General features: G+C 49.6%; 9 protein-coding genes across 9 annotated transcripts; 6 read left to right on the top strand and 3 right to left on the bottom strand.

Moving 5' to 3' along the window:
• Positions 1 to 25: 25 nt before the first annotated feature.
• N7489_011409 (gluconokinase) lies at positions 26 to 843 on the bottom strand (the record flags this gene model as incomplete). The annotated part of the gene is made up of 2 exons (XM_056717158.1): positions 26 to 478; positions 604 to 843. The coding sequence occupies 2 exons, from the start codon at positions 841 to 843 to the stop codon at positions 26 to 28; spliced, it is 693 nt and encodes a 230-aa protein (XP_056564780.1).
• Positions 844 to 2,262: 1,419 nt separating this feature from the next.
• On the top strand, positions 2,263 to 4,127 carry N7489_011408 (vacuolar protein sorting-associated protein 26; the record flags this gene model as incomplete). Its single annotated transcript, XM_056717157.1, has 5 exons — positions 2,263 to 2,665; positions 2,736 to 3,208; positions 3,287 to 3,311; positions 3,427 to 3,543; positions 3,898 to 4,127. 5 exons carry the CDS (start codon positions 2,263 to 2,265, stop codon positions 4,125 to 4,127), a joined length of 1,248 nt encoding a protein of 415 aa, XP_056564779.1.
• Positions 4,128 to 4,503: 376 nt separating this feature from the next.
• Positions 4,504 to 9,844, bottom strand: N7489_011407 (uncharacterized protein; the record flags this gene model as incomplete). Its single annotated transcript, XM_056717156.1, has 6 exons — positions 4,504 to 6,214; positions 6,297 to 7,224; positions 7,283 to 9,364; positions 9,415 to 9,588; positions 9,643 to 9,709; positions 9,767 to 9,844. The coding sequence occupies 6 exons, from the start codon at positions 9,842 to 9,844 to the stop codon at positions 4,504 to 4,506; spliced, it is 5,040 nt and encodes a 1,679-aa protein (XP_056564778.1).
• Positions 9,845 to 10,245: 401 nt separating this feature from the next.
• N7489_011406 (E2 ubiquitin-conjugating protein MMS2) lies at positions 10,246 to 10,905 on the top strand (the record flags this gene model as incomplete). Its single annotated transcript, XM_056717155.1, has 5 exons — positions 10,246 to 10,318; positions 10,390 to 10,469; positions 10,530 to 10,655; positions 10,711 to 10,790; positions 10,845 to 10,905. The coding sequence occupies 5 exons, from the start codon at positions 10,246 to 10,248 to the stop codon at positions 10,903 to 10,905; spliced, it is 420 nt and encodes a 139-aa protein (XP_056564777.1).
• Positions 10,906 to 11,451: 546 nt separating this feature from the next.
• Positions 11,452 to 11,724, top strand: N7489_011405 (uncharacterized protein; the record flags this gene model as incomplete). Its single annotated transcript, XM_056717154.1, has 2 exons — positions 11,452 to 11,472; positions 11,503 to 11,724. 2 exons carry the CDS (start codon positions 11,452 to 11,454, stop codon positions 11,722 to 11,724), a joined length of 243 nt encoding a protein of 80 aa, XP_056564776.1.
• A 261-nt stretch (positions 11,725 to 11,985) lies between these two features.
• N7489_011404 (LYR motif-containing protein) lies at positions 11,986 to 12,944 on the top strand (the record flags this gene model as incomplete). Its single annotated transcript, XM_056717153.1, has 3 exons — positions 11,986 to 12,034; positions 12,062 to 12,252; positions 12,315 to 12,944. The coding sequence occupies 3 exons, from the start codon at positions 11,986 to 11,988 to the stop codon at positions 12,942 to 12,944; spliced, it is 870 nt and encodes a 289-aa protein (XP_056564775.1).
• Positions 12,945 to 13,481: 537 nt separating this feature from the next.
• Positions 13,482 to 14,235, bottom strand: N7489_011403 (RWD domain-containing protein; the record flags this gene model as incomplete). Its single annotated transcript, XM_056717152.1, has 2 exons — positions 13,482 to 14,104; positions 14,169 to 14,235. 2 exons carry the CDS (start codon positions 14,233 to 14,235, stop codon positions 13,482 to 13,484), a joined length of 690 nt encoding a protein of 229 aa, XP_056564774.1.
• A 758-nt stretch (positions 14,236 to 14,993) lies between these two features.
• Positions 14,994 to 16,243, top strand: N7489_011402 (ACL4 family protein; the record flags this gene model as incomplete). Its single annotated transcript, XM_056717151.1, has 2 exons — positions 14,994 to 15,550; positions 15,607 to 16,243. The coding sequence occupies 2 exons, from the start codon at positions 14,994 to 14,996 to the stop codon at positions 16,241 to 16,243; spliced, it is 1,194 nt and encodes a 397-aa protein (XP_056564773.1).
• Positions 16,244 to 16,451: 208 nt separating this feature from the next.
• Positions 16,452 to 18,265, top strand: N7489_011401 (putative histone deacetylase SIR2; the record flags this gene model as incomplete). The annotated part of the gene is made up of 5 exons (XM_056717150.1): positions 16,452 to 16,770; positions 16,867 to 17,177; positions 17,244 to 17,795; positions 17,851 to 18,030; positions 18,083 to 18,265. The coding sequence occupies 5 exons, from the start codon at positions 16,452 to 16,454 to the stop codon at positions 18,263 to 18,265; spliced, it is 1,545 nt and encodes a 514-aa protein (XP_056564772.1).
• Between the last annotated feature and the right edge of the window lie 11 nt (positions 18,266 to 18,276).

Genomic DNA, 18,276 nt, shown 5'->3' with positions numbered 1-18,276 from the left:
GAAAGACAGAGAGGGAAAAAGCAAATCACTTATACTCAGCAAGCTTGTCAGTAACAGCATCAACAACATTCCGCTGCACCTCCTCCACCGTGCCCTCAACATTGATAGTAATAGCATCCCACTCTTCCTTAGGCTCCTCAAGCACCGCAAGCTGCGAGTGCACCATGTTGTTCTTCATGTAGTGTGATTTGCGCTGTGTGACACGCTGCATCAGCACCTCCTCGCTGAGCTTGAGGTAGATGAAGTGGATGTGCACCGATGGCGAGCCGTATGCAGCGACGCGCATCACGTCCCGGTACTTCTGCTTCAGCGCGGAGCAGGCTACTACCACGCCGGTGGGTGGGTGGAAATTGTTGGTTTTTGAGGGGGAGAGGACGTCGATTGCTGCTCGGCGCAAAGAGATGAGCCAGTCCCAGCGGTCTTCGTCTGTGAGTGGTGTGCCGTTGCCCATTTTGTCTTTGTTTGCCGCGGGGTGGTACTGGGGTTTTGGTTAGTTATGTGTATACAATTTGGAGGTGGTGCTTTGGGAGTCGTTTTGGGCGCAACTGGATGGGTTGGGTGTGTGTGATGTAGTATGTCTGTGTTCAGGTACTTGGTACTTACGTCGTCGCCTTCTAGGAATGGGATGGCTAGCTCGGTGCGTAGGACGTTGCCGACGGTGCTCTTTCCGCACCCTGCTGGCCCGGTCACGATCCAGATATGTTGCATTTCAGCGGGTTTGGGTGTGGAGGATGTCACTCCGTTGGTTCCGTTGGTGAGGTCGGGCATGATGCGCGCCTTGCTCACAGTGGAATCTACTACGGGAGTGTGGGGAGGCTGTGGTCGTTCCCCTGCGGAGAGCATGTTGTAGGAAAGAAAAGAGTTGGTTCGTTTTTTTGGGGAGAGATATGGAGAGTTTATCTCTCTTTTTGGATTTCCGTTATAATTTGGGTCGGGGTGGAGATATGACGCTGCGGTGATACACGGGAAAAAGTGTTCTATAACAGGTCTATCAGATTCAGGAAATAAAAGTCCAGGAAATAAGAAATAAGAAACCTTGGAGCATACTTTCTCTAAGTACTTATATTGTAGGTGGGTCGGGTAAGAAAAGATTCAAGCAGAAGCCGAGTGGGGGACAACATTCGTACGGTTATTGGTTCTCGATGTTATGTACATGTAGGCTAAATTGGATATCTTTTGGACTATATCCGGGGAGATTGTGAATAGGCAAGTATTGAAAGAAGATAGAATTATATGTATAACTATCTGTTCTGCTTATAAGACGTATACTTTGTTCTATTAACTCTTAATTGAACTACCATGAATTGATAAAATACATCCATAAAATACATCTTGACGCAAAAGTATCCTGATGATGTCACGGGTATTCGGTATTACCGTAACTCACCCCCACGCTAGAAAGACACCGCCAGTTGGGATATCTGGATCTGTCTCCTATTCTCCCCTATTCTCCCCAATGTTGTGGGATTTTGTGGGATTTTGAATTGATCCCACTAATACATGCGTCATTTCAAGGTTCTTTATCTCTCCCGTGCCGAACAACAGGCCGAGTAAGTCGACACCGAGAGACGGCCCCCCACACTCTGGGAGATTCGCAGATCCACCCGATTTTTGATCGTACGGAGTACACGGATTGCCGATAGTCAATCCCGTGAAACACAGAAACACAGGGGAGACAAATGTTCCGGGAAAAATATAGTCTCATCCGATAGGACATATGAAAAGGACACGAAAACATGAGGGAATATGCACGAGGATTCCCTACGGTCACACCGACTATACCCAGGTGTGCCTGGTAAGCATAAGCATGAGAACCCCGGCCATTGCTTTCCCCTCAAATCCGGGGAAGAAAGGAACTTCCAGCGGGGTAAACCACTCGGATCATTGCTTGAACCAGAGCTCGTTTTCCGTGGGTTTTGTCAATGGTCATGAGGGAAGCTGACTGCGACGGGAAGCGGATTCCGACATTTCCGATCTCGTGTTTATCCGGTGTGCTTCAGAGGGTGTGCTGGGTTCTGATCCGTATGGTTAATTTGCATTTGGACTTTTGAGGGAGAGCGCAGACGGGCTTCAGGTCCAATCGGTGGGAAAGGTTGAGGAATCTCTGTCAGTGGATCTGACATATCTGAAGAGCCCAAACCCCAACGGGTACTTAGGTACTCCGTAGTTGTAGATCAGTAGTATTGGCTTCGATGGGAGTTCTGGAGCTAGTATCGGAGAAGATCAAGTGGAGCTAAGAATGAAGAGAGTATCAAATATCTTATGTGGATATCTATCAAGACAGGATCTCATACAATCAGTTCTATACAACATGTCGAATATCAGGGCGGGGCGCGGAGGCGGTATTACATAAGCTATCTCCAGGCCACCGCGGCAGCTCCAGATCATCAAAGCTCCGACTTATTGGTTCGGGCCTCGATAGCTGCAGCCTCAATTACCTCCACTATGGCTTCACTCTTCTTCTCCACCCCCGTCGACATCGACGTGGTCCTCGAAGACCTCGATGAGCGCCAGACCGTTGACGTCAAGCTCGACAAGGGCCGCCGCGAGCGGGTCCCTCTGTACATGGATGGCGAGTCCGTCAAGGGTGCTGTGACCATCAGACCGAAGGATGGCAAGCGACTGGAACATACGGGGATTAAGGTGCAATTTATTGGCACGATTGGTGCGTGGGAACTGTCATCCAGCCTTCCCCGGCTGAATTTGCCATCGCTAACACCATTTTCGGAATACAGAGATGTTCTACGACCGAGGCAACCATTATGAATTCCTTTCCCTGGTCCAGGAGCTCGCCGCGCCCGGCGAGCTGCTCCACCCGCAGACCTTCCCATTCAATTTCAAGAACGTCGAAAAGCAATACGAGTCTTACAATGGCATCAACGTCAAGCTGCGCTACTTTGTCCGGGTGACCGTCTCACGGCGCATGGCGGATGTCATTCGGGAAAAGGACTTGTGGGTGTACTCGTACCGTATGCCACCTGAGAATAACAGCCCTATCAAGATGGATGTCGGTATCGAGGACTGCCTGCATATCGAATTCGAATACTCCAAATCCAAGTATCATCTCAAGGATGTGATCGTTGGCCGCATTTATTTCTTGCTCGTGCGACTCAAGATCAAGCATATGGAATTGTCTATCATTCGACGGGAGACAACGGGGTCCCCGCCAAATCAATATAACGAGAGTGAGACTTTGGTGCGCTTCGAGGTATGTGGTTTATTGAACACACTTGATACGATATCTGGTTATAAAGTGCAGACTGTAAGGATGCTAACTTACATGCAGATTATGGACGGTTCGCCATCGAGAGGTTAGTGAACATCTGAAGACTTTCAACGCCGCCACGGCCACCAACCCACACCCTTAATGATGGTCACGAGGGTTGGCAACTTTGGGTAATCTTGGGCATAACTGACTTGCAATAGGTGAAACCATTCCAATCCGTCTATTCCTCGGTGGATTTGACTTGACGCCGACATTCCGCGATGTCAACAAGAAGTACTCGACAAGGTACTATCTTAGTCTGGTACTGATTGACGAAGGTATGCTTTTAATTAATCAATTCTCCATTCTTTCCCCGGCCTTTCCCGTCCTTGGCAATCCTCAATGCATCCATGACACGTCTCAAAATGCGGGGTGCAGAGACAGGCAAAATGCATGCAATAGCCGTCGGCAAATGAAGTTACCCAATACAGCCGCCCAAATCGGCCCGGGTTGCATCATCCATGGATTTCGTTGCCGGTTTCCATCTGAACCCCCTAAAACCCGACACCCCCACGCTAAACCTCTTCTGGCACTGCAACTTCATTGATACAATTTACCATACACTCTTCCCCATTGCTGAGACATCATTGGCCTACAATCTCAATGTTAATCTCAAACTAACCCAACAACAGATGCCCGCCGTTACTTCAAACAGTCCGAAATTGCGCTCTACCGCCAAGCCCCCGAGATCGCCCCGAACGCCCAGATCGCACAACAGCAGCAGATCCAGCAGCAGATGCTCCTCGAGCAACAACGCCAGCAGCCCGCTCTTCCACCGGGCTCTGCTACCGCTGGACCCGGCAGAGAAGCCACCGCGCCGCCTCGGCAGGAGCCTCAGCCCGTTCCCGCGCCTGCAGCATAGACTATCTTATTCTATCCTCATTATCGTTCGCGTCGTTCTACAGCTCTTGGTACCTGCGGATCTGTTCTTCTATACCCGCCTCTTGTCTCTGATGTCAATTTCTTCTACTCCACTACTCACTATTCCTTTTGTGTCCATTGATCCCCTCTCACGGCTATGTCACGATATCACTCTGTAGTATACTTACTCTGCCTACATTCGTGCCAAGCTCTGTTCCAAATCGAACCTCATTTTAGATTCAGATTGTAGCATGTCTCCCTTTCTGATGTATTGGTCCAGAGAATCCTGAATCTAGTGTATAAAGTAAAACAATGCATTGATCACCATAGTACATAGTACACACACAGCCGGGTATTAATTCACACGCGAACAAACCCTAATACTCAAACCTACCAATTTCCTGCAACACCTTCCCCAGCGCCTGGAGAATCTGCCCATCATCGCGCTCTTTACCAGCGACCTGCACGGCACGTACAGCCAACGGATAAATCCACTCAAGATGTTTCCGATAATGGTGCTCCTCCGCATCCCCAGCCTCGGCAACCGAGACCGTCTTCAACGAAGGGGGATCCGGGATAGCCGATGGCTCACTCTTCAGCTCCACAATGCGGAGCAGCAGATGGAGCAGGGCCTTGCGGGCAGGCGTGGGCTGGGGCATCAAGCCGCGCAGCGGCTGGTCTGCGATATAGGACTTGAGCGAGACCGCGCAGCGCAGGAGGAGGTATGGCGAAATCGAGCGGGCGAGCAGAGTCTGCGGGGACGGGGCGTCGGCTTCTGTCTCGGCCTTAGCTTGCGAGTGTGCCGCGAGCTCGAAGAGCGTGTCTAGGAGGACGTAGGCTATTCCTGGGCGCAGGGTTGGCGGTGGGTCGAAGGTGCGGCCGGGGCGTACAGTGTAGAAGTCTTGTAAGGGTGCGTGTTCGAGGCCGCTGGTTGGTAGGTCGAAGCGGAGGGGGGCGTAGATGAAGGAGGAGTGGAAGAGAGCGCGGGCGAAGTCGCGGCGGACGGCGTCTGGGATTGCTGCTGCTCCGAGGGATGGGAGAATGAGAGTCTTCAGGCGGTTGAAGGCTTTGATGTCGAATGCTTCGTCTGCGGTGATTCGAGCGTTGGGGAGTTGTTGAGTTTGGAAGCCGCGTGCGGAAACAATTCCATTTGTGATGTCGACGATGCGTTGCCAGAATTCGGATGTTTCGGACTCGTTTCCCTTTGTGTATTGTCCTTCCACGTAGGGAACCGCGATTTGAAGAACGTTCAGAGATACTGTTGTGGCATTTTGCCATAGGAACGGCTCGCGGTCCTTCCCTTGCCATGTGTACTTTTGCACAATCAGAGCACCGAGGTGTTCAAGGGTTTTTGCAAGAGCACCATTCGTGAAGACGTCTTGCTTGATGCCGAATTCAGCAATGTACCAACTAACAAGGTCGATGGTGCATTTCGAGAAGGCCACGAACGCTGGTCTTCTAGTGTCGCCCCCGGGGCTCCATTTTGATAGCGCTGAGTCGGATAGTTCGGCAAGACACAAGAGAATATCCGGCTGGGACTCCTCTTTCTCTAGGCAGAGCGTCTTGATACAATCAATGACTAACGCTTGCAGGGCCGAGGGTCGGTCAACATCTGGAGAGTAGCGCGGGGAGACTGAGTTCCACACAAGCAAGCTGAGATGATGAAGGACGTTTTCAATGTGTTTCGTGGTCAGCTGGTCTTTGTAAAGACGATAGACCTGTTGGAATGTACGCAAATAGGCCAAAGCAGCATCTTGATTAGGTTGGTCCAAGTCAAGCATCTTCTCATCGCCAGCAGGGTGTCCGTTCGCCCAAAGAAGCCACGCACACTCAAGAGCATCGTTGCTAAGTTCACCTCCATTCTGTACCCGGAGGAGGATTGCTGAGAGGCTAGAGAATGTTGCTTCGCTGAAGTCCAAAATATGCAAGTTAATCAAACTTTGTAAGTACTTCAAGAGCCGCTTCCATGATTGATCAAACTTCTCGTCGTGCACAAGGGTCTCGAAGAAATTCGTCATCAAATTTGATAAACCCTTGATCATCACCACTGTTGTATCCACCCACGCCTTGAAATCATCGGATTTTGCACTGCTCCGATTGTTCTTGGCTTGAAGCAGAGGGGTCTCAATACCCTCGGCCATCTTAAAGAGGACCATGTTTAGGCACAGACGCCACGCTTCGGGGGGAGAGCTGCTGCCCGTAGGCGTCGAAGATACGCAGAAGCGTATGGACTGCACTATTTCGAATCTCCGGCCGACTGTCTGTCGTGATATCGACAATTCGCAGCAACAGCAGCAGCCACAACGAGTTCCGAGAAATGGAAGGGTCTTCTTCATGAGCCAGTGTAGCTAGCTTTTCTTCGCTGACAGATACATCAACATGGCCAATTGAGATCTGTTCGATCTGGCCCTGCAGGAAGTCCGAAACGTTCCAGAAAAACGAGGTGGTGGTGAGGGAGATATTGAAATCTTGAGTTTGAGACGCAAAGCTAGAGAAGGCATTCACCAAGCTCAAGAGACAGGGCGCTGGTAACAGCGAAAGGAAGTCGGATGCGACAAGATGCAAAGACTTATACGCAGCGCGTACCAGACGAGGGCCTGCTGGAAGAGCCGATGATCTGCGCTCTATCGGAGTGGAAGACTGGTCCCCAGTCCCAAGATCTGGAGCAAGTTGGAAAACACCAGATATTAGATCGAAGATGAGGTGCCATCCGTCCACGAAAGTCTCTGCATACTGTTCCAGAATGTTGTTTAACACTTCCAAAGTCTGTTCATGGATTTCAATCACGGTGATCGGTAAAGACTTGGAAGTGTGCATGTCAGATGCATAGAGCGAGGCAACCTGGGCTTTCAGTGTCTGCAGGTTCCTCGTCTGCACTTGATTGTAGACTTTCTCGTCGTCTTCATCCCTTTGTTTCATTGTCGAAAACACAAGAGAATTCAAAATTGTGCTTGCCTGCAGGCGAAGATTTGGACTGACGGTGGTATTTGCGGAAGCCGATATGAGACTTTGCGTCAGTAGGTCCCATACCGTGCTGTCGTCTTCCTCGAGCGAAGACAGCCTCCTAAGATTTGCTTTGGCTAGTTCGTTTCCTTTCTCTAGTACGAATTTGAGTTCCTCATCTTGCATCCTTGATTTTCCGACAGTATGCGATACGCGCCGTGAACCTTGGTGCAAGCGTCCACTTTTTTGGGGAGGATTGCGGCGTTCGAGGAAGTTCTGATGCTTCCTGGGCATCACCCTGGTTACGGTGCTGCTCCGTAAATGTTGACAGATTCAATAAGGCAAATAATATTTCCTCAAAGGATGAACTTGGGAAGTCGCTGGTGCTTTCGAGCATTTTGTTTGAAGCCGCTTGAACCGCAATCACCTCAGTCCCAAGGTTGGCAGTTGGAACATCGTTTCCTGGCGTGACCGTAGTCTCCCCAGTCCCACTAGCCGATTTGACCATTGCACTTGAAGACATGCCAATCACCAGTCCAGTATATTGAAGTGTTTCGAAGATAATGGACCAGGCCGGCTGATCCAATGTCGGCCCCAAAGCAATTCCGAGGTTGAGCAAAGCCCGCATACAAAGTAGGTTCCTTGTGCTTAAAGACACGGGCGGCCCTTCCCCCGCAGTTGTTCCTGTGAGCTCGGTTGATAAAGAAGTGGGATTTGACAGATCCGCACTTCTCCGTTTCTTTTGGAGTGTGTCACCTTGCTGGGAGCCAGTGGCAGACACATTGTTTGACTTGGCACCACCCGCACTCGCAGGCGTGGCAGCCTTTCCAAGAGTTGTTAAGAAAGCATCTCGGGGAACAGTCAATCTCAGAAGACCTGCCACATGAGCTAACTTCTGGAATGCTCGAACGAGGTTGTGGTAATACTCGTCATCTAAGGATGCACGCAAGAAGGTGGAACAAGCTGCTAGGACAGCGGGCCAACAGTTCTCTATTATCCCCGCACAAGTCTTGATGGCGGAGTACTGTACATGAGACTGCAAGTCCAGAGGATTGACGGGTACATGTGATTTTTTCGATGACGAGGTAGACTGCCCTCGGGTGGGTTCTGCTGTGAAGACTTGAGAAGTTCTGGCGGAGTCGGGTCCCTGAACAGGGCTCATAAGCCGATTCTTGCGTCTTTGTTTTAGGTCCGGTACCGTCAATGGAAGAATGAACTTAGCGAGCCCTTCAGCAAAGCTGCTGATACAGTTAAGAACGAGGCTGTAAATGTAAGTGTCCGGCGGTGTGGGCGGATCTGTTTTGTCGAGGAGATCGATATATGGCGTACGAACAACACTCCACTGAGTGCTAATTCCAGGCACCTTGGTTTCACTTGGAGGCACAGTTGACCCAATGACACCAGCAACACCCCCTGTTTCAAGAGTTATTTGATCCTCTGTGGTGGATCTCGAGTGCTCCGCGCGTGAAGGTACTGTTGATTGATTGCTGACCCCAATCAACGAAGGCTTCTCTGAAGCTAGCCGAACAAGTGCAGCCATGTGGTCGCGGAGGATATTCTTTCTGCCTTCCTCGCCATCATACAAAGTGTAGATCAACCGCACAGCACCCGGCTCTGAGTATAGCCCTCGGAAAACTTCCATGCAGAGCAATCGCTTCCAAGGCGCTGTCCCATCTGGTTCAACGAGATGGGTTATCAGACTCAATGCCATCTCACATTCTGTAGTCAAGAGAGACATATGACGCTTCAAAAGAATGAGGAGGATTCGAGCGACTCGGACAGTTTGAGCGAATGAATATCTCTCAGATAGACAACGGACGGCTAGTGGTAACAGCCGAACGCGCAGCACTTGCGAAAGCTCGGGATGTCCCACAAAAAGACGGCCGCTGTTTAGGAGAATACTCTCGATAAGCTCGAGCACAAAAGTCGGGGATAGGGTTCGTGTTCGCAGAAATTGCAGTGGCTCACCATCGATCAGACGACATAGATCATCCAATACTTGCAGTGCATCATAGGCAAAGTAGCCGATATCGAGCGACTGGCCATCAACTTTGATAGTTGTGGTGATTTTGGTATCCTTAGGAAGGCTGTCTTCGCTCGAAACTCTTTCAAATGTCGATACAACCAGTTGTTGGAGAGTAGCCGCGGAAGTACTAGAAACTGCAATCGTTTTGCTTGCCTGTAATGTGGCGCATATTTCCAACGTATTCGCAAGAAGCTCCCCACTCAATTCATTGGAGTAAAACTGCAAAAGTGAAGGCAGAGATTGTAGAATTTTCAGCTGGATATCAAGGCCTAGAAAGTGTTAGCGCAATTTAAAAGTGTTGATACGTTTAGTCACTTACTTAAGCTCGTTGTCTCCTTCAGGCCCCCGAGGACATCTTTCAAACGACTCGAGGGCAGTGACCGGGATGCAATTAGTCTCTGCAAACAAATCACACCAATACCGGCAAGCTTCGCATGCCGAGTATGGCATGCAATGATGAATGGCTCGACAAAGTTCGGTTTGCGAACAAGGTCTAATGACGATTTAGCGGTTGGGGACTGACAGAGGGTGGCCATATAGAATTTACCTGCTGCTATCTGAGCCTCCGAAGTTGATGGCAGTGCTTTGAGCTCATTCAACGATTGTTCAGCGGCCTGTCAGAACCTCATTAGTATACCATGACAGATGAGGTCTAGAGAGTGATAACCAACATTTCGCAAATCGGAGTTTTTCCTTCGAGACTCATGAATCAAATTGGCAAGCTCAGTCTGCAAGAATTGGGAGGACATTTTTGGTATAGGTCTGTTGTATCAAAGCATGGCCAGCACTGGCTAACCTTGGAATGCCCGAGGTCCCGATGTCAACAGTACAGGGAGCTTTCGATCGCAGATGAATAGATCGGTGTTTCAACACCAGTCTAGTTGCAAAAATGGAGCTTATATGCCAGGTTCATGTGAGCAGCAAGAGAATAATGACTGCGATTCTGTTATTACAATGATCCCACGATGGGATCAACAAGGCGTGGCATCTCCAACAGGTGCCAAGCCATCGATAAGCCGTATCGCACGTGACTTCGCTCCAACTTGACCGCCCAGCGCATTGCCCCTCTCAGTCGCAACATCCCTCTTTGACTTCTGCTCATACTTGTCGTGATATTTCCAGCCTCTGAAACCACTACTCGGCCTTCAACATGGCTGCTAAGGTTCCGAGGAATTTTAGGCTCCTGGAGGAGCTCGAGAAGGGCGAGAAGGGTCTGAGTGCAGGTACGATTTGACTACCACAATCTCCGACGATGTCCGGTCTTAGATCACTGACGTATCTCTCTTATTCTTAGATGCCTGCTCATACGGACTTGCTGATGGAGAGGATATGATGATGAGCAACTGGAATGGAACCATCCTTGGACCGCCTCACGTCAGTTTCCGGCTCTACTCCACGCCACCGACAAACTATCGCTAATCTGCCATCTTTCAGAGCGTTCATGAGAACCGGATATACAGTGTGAACATTCACTGCGGACCTGACTACCCCGATAATCCTCCTACCATTCAATTCGTCTCTCGAGTTAACATTCCCTGTGTTGATCCCAGCTCTGGCAAGGTATCGGGAGAATCGGTACCAAAAGACGAGACCTTCGCTAAGTGATTGTACACAGGTTGACCCGACAAAGCTTCCAACCCTTGCGCAGTGGAAACGAGACTATACCATGGAGACAGTTCTGATTGAGTTGAGAAGGTGAGCACGAAGAAAGGCACAGGGCCGGTTATTGTTGGTGTTGACACTTTCCAGGTACATGGCCTTGCCCCAGCATAAGAAGCTGCCACAGCCCCCGGAGGGCTCGACTTTCTAGTCCAGCATGTGTGACCCACTCAGTGCAGGCGGATCTCGGAGCATCAGGGCCGGCTTCATCTGAAGTTCCTGACTTCTTCTCTTTTTCTATGACCCTAGAGCGTGTACAGTTTCTGCATGAAAGCATCGGCAGGGGCTCTTTTGGGCCCCAACTCTCAATTTCCATCCCTACATTAGGTATTCATCTCTAAAGTGTTCTATTTTGTGGAACTGGGCATTGCGGCAGGCGCCTGTTTACCAATAACAAAAACAAATGGTTCTTCTTATCGAGTGGCAACGTACGGAGAGAATGACTTAGCCCATGATTGTATTGCCATGTGCAAATTTTAGCTGTCTAGCATGACGCAACCAGAGGGTTGTACCTAGGTAGGTAGGACCCTAGGTCAAAGGTAGGGACAGGGCAAGAACCTTGGGGGAGAGGTCAAAAGACGTCAACGTCAAACCACAAAGGGCATCAACACGATCCAGGAGAGTTAAAGAGGCCACAAAAGTCCAAGGGCTGCAGAAGACTGCGGGACACACCTAAGAGTAGGACAAGCCAAACAATATGTCAACATGTGAAGACACAGTGGATAAGAGATCTACATCTACATGAAAGCTTCTTCTCCAAGCGCCCGGACAAGCCGAACAGTTGATGAAAAAGGAGTTCGCGTCGATCGGGGGTAGTGTAAGCCCAATGACACTGTGCAACAAGGCATGCGCAAGCACAGGGGCCAAGTCGCGGGGTCCAAAAATAGGAATAATCAAAGTGTTTCCTGGACGGAAACTTTCAGAGATTAAACTGAAAAGAACAGATACTACACTTGATCTAAGCCAATAGGCAAAGAGAGCTGAAGAAGAAAGAAAAGAAGAGGAAGTTCGGGGGGCAGGGGCGAGTATATATAGACAAATTGTAGTCACGTGATTGTTGCCAAAGGCGGTACCAATTGGCACTTTCTACTAGCCTGATTGGGCCACCTGCCGTAGACATGTAATTGTACGCTAGTTCATTTACAGCAGGCGGTAGGTGGGCGGTGTAACCAGATAAGATAGTTAACTATGGTTTTTGGCTTCGGCTTCTATAACTATTCAACACAGCAGAATGCACAAAGTGCTGGTGCCCAAGTATAGTGGAGCTCATCGTTTTGCATGTGAGAGATGAATTTGTACATTTTCAGTCCTTCCAGCTGACAATATGTCTTTGATAGGCTTGGCACTTTATCGAGCACTTCTCCGACAATGTCGTCCTTCAACCGCAGAGACTCCGTGGCTGGGTGAGACCAGACCCCTCATTCGACACAATTTCCGAAAATATAAGAAATTACAAAGCCCATCACAAACAGCGAATGCCTTGAAGGCAGGCTACGAGGTATGCCCATCGAATCTTCATCTGGGCTGAGCTTATATTGACATTTCCTCGCTATGTGACAGGCTCTAGATCTCCTCTCTTCGTCCCGTACCAATCAGCATGATGCACACCGAATTACAACTCTCATAGCCGAAGCCAGATCACAGAAAGTTAAATATGCCGCGATGCAAAGGGAAGTTCGGCCAGTAGCGCCGGCTGCCAAATCCCCGTCACCCAAGGAAGCCAAAAAAGCAAAGTCAATTCGCTTCCAGGAGGAAACAAATCAGCGACATCCCAACGCCACCTCCGTCCTAAACCGACCTCGGCCGTTAGGCGACAAAAAGCGCAATGTCCCTGTGCTTGTCAATGCACGCGGACTTCCATTCTTGCGCTATAAAAAGCCGCAGCCGAGAAACGTTAGCAGTGTGATACGAACAAAACTTGGTCGTCGTTGGAACTGGATTGAACGACGAGATAGGCTGAAACTAGAACTACTTTTCGCCAAGGACGAAGAGGAGTGGGATCGCATCACCGAGACTAAGGAGCCATCCACTTGGTCTGAGCATCCTGCGAATGCCATTGCCGATGTCAATGCGAAAATCGGACGCTTCGATATGCGTACGAAAGAGCTTACAGATAGCATGTGGAAGATTGTCCTAGCTGAAAAGGCTTTGGCGGAAGAAGAAGCTAGTCAAAAGCAACCAAAGCAATGAGACCGAGGGATCTGCCTTGCCGCGCACGTCTCTTCGCTCTCCCAAAGTACATCCCCAAGCTCCTACGGCAGATGGATGTGGGCCATAGCATATGGCTGGCCATATTACAGCCACTTATGTCTATGGCCATGCCACTGTCAATGTCGCCCGATATCATAATACAAAGGTCGGTTGCTCGAAGCGTCCAAAAGTCATGGTGCATTATCCATGTCAATTCGGCCCGGCATGTCCTTTATTTATCATATCTGATCAATGGGCACCATGGACTGCTATCATTGTCGGAGTCGCCGGACTCCAACATCAAGCAGCTAAAGCCAAGACAATAGCTCTCTTTCAAGTCCTCTTTTGTCCACTGGTTGGGCATTATCTTTCCCTGTACATAGCACAAGTCCATATGGACTTGCAGATCTGTATATTACTTTGTTTACCCCTGATACCAGTTCGCTGATTGATCAGTATAATTACACCAATTCAATGAGGTTATAATACATAATTTCATGAAGTAATGGTAGGTCATTAACATTTCTATGTATCAGCTCAAGCAGCCATTTTGAGCTTCTCAACCGCTGGCAAGGCATCATCATCTTCCTCGTCATAATCGCCCTTGGCCAAGCCCCTCTCCCACAATTGTCGGCCTGTGAGTTTTTTCTCCTCTTTCGTGGTCTTTTTCTTCTTGTCCTCCGATTCCTTTTCTTCGCGTGCCCGTAGCTCCTCTTCTTCCTGCTCCTTTTTAAACTTGGCACTCCACTCTAAGAATGACTGGACAGTGACTGCTGTGCCTTGGAATTTCCGATTCTCCTCCTCCTCTCTCTTCGCAGCGGCTTCCTCGATTTCTGCTTGAATGGCGTTTGCTCGCTCGGTCATAAGAAGCTCTGCGCTCTCTTTAAGTGCGCTAACCAGTGTAAATATCATCGGCATACCAAGATTCTCTTCGATGGTAAGCTGAAGAGATTCCATCAATAGGTCCCGGTCTTCCTGGACATCTAGCCGAGGATGCTTCACAGCATTGGGTGGAGAGGAAATGCCGAGATTTGGGCCAACATCGGGGTAGTCTTCCGGATAGGAGACTTCCAGGCATATCACAGGTTGTTCTCTTTCATCGCCGTCATATTCGAGGGCGTCGAGGGTTATGGATACTCGGTAAGAGGTTTCGGATAGGTCTAGGTGCATCTCGCTGTGAGCAAGGATAAAAAAAGAGTATGAGCTGGCTAGAGTATTGCTTACCGGTGATTTCATCGGGGAAAATTGAATCGAGCACTTCACGCTCCTCAATCTGGTCTTCGCGGCCCATAGCTGTTGATCCGCCCGCGGATTGGAGGGGTAATGATTTGAGCGCCGAGATGCAGATTCTTTGGGGAGCACCTCGTGGGAATACGAGAGAGGTTCTAGCTGGATGAATTGAAAGATCGTCTAAGCAAGACTCTTGAGATGTCGCAATATTAACCAACTTGAAAAAAGGATTGGAGCGCAAAGCAAATCAACGCTACAGACGTCGGGGCCAAGGCGGGTCACGTGAATATAACAATTCTCTGTCGTCGCCGGCTCTCAGTCCTGGAACCTCAAGATGTACTTTATATAAAGCTATTCCCATGCCTGGCACTAAGGATTACTGCCCTTGAGCTATAACGGCGAGAAATAAAAGTCTCTAAATAGTATATATAAAAATAGCGTCTAACAGAAAGGACGGCGTGATGAATTGTCAATTCCCTGCCGGATTATGTAGCTATTGCAATTCCAAGGTTCATTTATATGTAACCAATATAATAGCAATGTTGGCCCCTATATGTTTAATCTCTTATATGTATATGTAGCTCTGTTCTACGAGCAAGTCATGCCTTATCACCTTAAGGCGGTAAAGAAGCATCAATCGTACAGACCAGCGGCAATACTGCAGTCCCACATGCAAACCCGTCAAACAGCTCCAAAATTTTGGAGGTTCACTTTTTTCTGTTTCTCTCAGATACCCTGCGGGTTACAATTGTGAATACATTGTGCTTGGTATTTGAATCGACATCCCGAACTTTTTATTGACGCTTGCTGCATCCTGCCATGGGAAAGCCCAGACCGCAAAAGAAGAAGTCATCCAAAACCCGCGAAAAGTCCGTCCTTGGCCCTGGTGGTTCCATCTCAAAAGGCAACATGGCTCAAAATCCCTCGACATTACTCGACCAAGCCACAATCCTCCTACAAACTGGTCGAGCCGATGAGGCACTCGCGGTTGCACAGCAGGCTCTAGATTTGACCGCTGACAACACCACTGCGCAGCTCCCCGCCATTAACCTGCTTGGAGAAATCAATGTTGAGCTAGGCGACATCGACACCGCTAGAAACTGCTTCCTTCAAGCTGTTCAACTCGATCAAAATGGCTCCATACCGGAATCCCAGGGCGGAGGCGCTGAGAAATTCCTATGGCTTGCACAATTGAGTGAGCAGGGTGGAAAGGACAGCGTCCTGTGGTTCGAGATGGGCGTGGCATCCCTCAGACAGACTATTCAGTCTCTCGAGGGCAAAACTTCACCAGAAGAGATCGCCGAGATTACACAGAAGAAGATCAAGTTATCTAACGCGCTCTGCGCCGTCGCTGAAACCTACATGACCGATCTTTCGTGAGTCTCTCTACATTCTAAATTTTATGTGGGCCAACGCTAACATATTCGCTCAGTTGGGAAGAAGATGCGGAGGCTCGGTGTGAAGCTCTTATTACGGAAGCCCTCCTCGTCACACCCGAAGCGCCAGAGGTACTACAGACTCTCGCCTCCATTCGGATCTCACAACTGCGCACCGAGGATGCGCAAGCCGCGCTCACTCGCAGTATGAGCTTCTGGAAGGACCTGGCCCCAGAAGATCTCAGAATTCCCGACTTTGCGGTGCGCATCAGTCTTGCTCGACTTTTGATGGAAGTGACTATGGAGTTCGAGGCTCTGGAAGTCCTCGAGCGCTTGATTCTAGAGGATGATCAAAGTGTAGAGGCCTGGTACCTCGGAGGCTGGTGTCTCTTCCTGCTGGCAGAAAAGCAACAGGCACCTAAGGATGCGACCACCGATGAGCTTGCCGAGTCCCCGCGACATGTATCACTGGATGCTAGTCGTGAATGGCTCAAACAAAGCTTGAAGCTCTACGATGTCCTTCAGTATGAGGATGAGCGGCTTCGCGATCATGCCTTGGAGCTTGTACAGGAAATGAACAAAGAAATTGGAGAGGATGATGAGAGTGAAGCTGAAGGGGAGGGAGAGGGAGAAGGCGAGGATTCGGATGTGGAGATCGAAGCCGACTCTGACGATGAGATGGCGGATTCATAGATACCAAAAGTGACGACCACATGATATGATGTACATGTTCATTGATACAATGTTTGTTTGATTTGATACCACTAGAAGTAGTTTCTTTCATTTTTTTCCAACTGTCCCTTTCATTGCCAACACACCTGAACCACAAACCCAAACTTCTTTGATATCGCCACTGCAATTCATTCATCGGTTCCGGATTAAGTTGTCTCCGGTGAGGCAGATGCCCGAATTTTTGTCAGAGCAGATTTCAAGCGCGAGTGAAAACGAGTTTGTCTCCGTGGCTGGCATCTCAAACTCCTGCAAAATGGATTTGGTACCAGCCCCAAAAGGAGAGGCTTCGCTAAAGACCACCGTGGTCGAAGTGGAGGCCGTGGATATGGAGGAACAGTATGACATGGAGGACGACGCGCCGGACCTCGCACTTGAAATCCCGTCAGATTTGGAGACGGACAGTGATGACTCTGAAGGATGGGATAATCTGTCTCACTGCGACGAGGCGATCCAGTTCCTACGCGATGACCAGATCCGCGACGGCCTCGGTATGTAACTATATCCACCCTCACCTCTTACCCCGGACATCCCCGCTCCCGCTGATCAGATCGAACATTGGCTGATCCGCTCGCTTTTCTATACAGTTCCCGGTGCCTGTACTCTAGAAGAGGCAACTGCATATCGGCAGCGTCTGCATGAAATTGGTAAGGCGGCGTTCGTTGAAGAAACCATCCTCCGCGAAACCGTCACGGCCAAAAAGCTATGCACGGCGTTCGGAATCGCGCCCCCGGCATTCCTCGAGGGTGCGCCAGATGAATCTTATCATTCTCTTCTGGCGGTCGCGATCTCGCGCGAGTTCGCTCGGAGGCCCAAGCTTCGTCAGTACAACACCATCGACGATGCTGTTCGGCTTCTTCGCGAGTCTCGGAACATCATTGTTCTAACAGGTGCAGGTGTATGTTCATATTGAAGTGTATTTGGAACCTCTCTGAACCATAGATGCTAACAGATATTTTATCAGATCTCGACAAGTCTGGGCATTCCCGATTTCCGTTCTAAAGATACCGGGCTCTATTCAAAACTGGCGCATCTAGGCCTGAGCGATCCACAAGAAGTCTTCGATATCCATGTCTTCAGGGAGGACCCGAACATTTTCTTCTCTATTGCCAAGGATATTCTCCCGACGGAAAAGAAATGGTCGCCCACTCATGCATTCATTCGGCTTCTTCAGGACAAGGGGAAGCTGTTGACCAACTACACACAGAATATCGATAACATCGAAGCAAATGCTGGTGTACTCCCGGAAAAGATTGTACAGTGTCATGGATCCTTTGCGACGGCCACCTGCGTGAAGTGCGGTTTCAATGTCCCTGGCGATGCGATCTTCGATGAAATCAGGGCGGGCAACATCCCCCACTGCACCGCCTGCAAGGAGAGAATCGCAGAAGAAGAATTGAAGCCGCAAGGTCTCAAGCGCAAACGGAGTTCAAATGGTCAACAGAAAGACCGCAAGGTGTCCGACGAAAGTTCGGATGAGGACGACTATGAAATCCCGACTCCTGGAGTGATGAAGGTCAGTGCCCATTCGGTTCCTTGCTTGCTTTATCTCCTGCTTACAAACAGTATAGCCTGATATCACGTTCTTTGGCGAGGATCTGCCCGATGAGTTTGGCCAACGTCTCGTCCACCAAGATCGGGAACTAGCAGACCTGGTCATTGTGATCGGGACCTCGTTGAAGGTAGCCCCCGTGGCTGAAGTGCCGGGGATCCTACCTCGCAACGTCCCGCAGATTTACATATCACGCACTGTAAGTCATGCTGACTACGTTGACACTGTATCATACTGACCATACCGTGTAGCCGGTGTCACATACCGAGTTCGATATTGATCTCTTGGGTGACTGTGATGTGGTGGTATCAGAACTTTCTCGCCGGGTCGGTTGGGATCTACAACATGATATGATACCAGCCGATGAGAAGGTGGATGTTTCCTCGGTGGAGGGATATGAATCACGACATGTTTTCAAGGTAGTCGGTGCATAGGGGCGGAGTTT

This window comes from Penicillium chrysogenum (genome assembly GCF_028827035.1).
Source record: "Penicillium chrysogenum strain IBT 35668 chromosome Unknown utg000005l_segment0_segment0, whole genome shotgun sequence".
In the NCBI taxonomy this organism is placed as follows: domain Eukaryota; kingdom Fungi; phylum Ascomycota; class Eurotiomycetes; order Eurotiales; family Aspergillaceae; genus Penicillium; species Penicillium chrysogenum.
The sequence above is the reverse complement of the archived record's forward strand: the minus strand, read 5'-3'. Positions and strand labels throughout refer to the sequence as shown.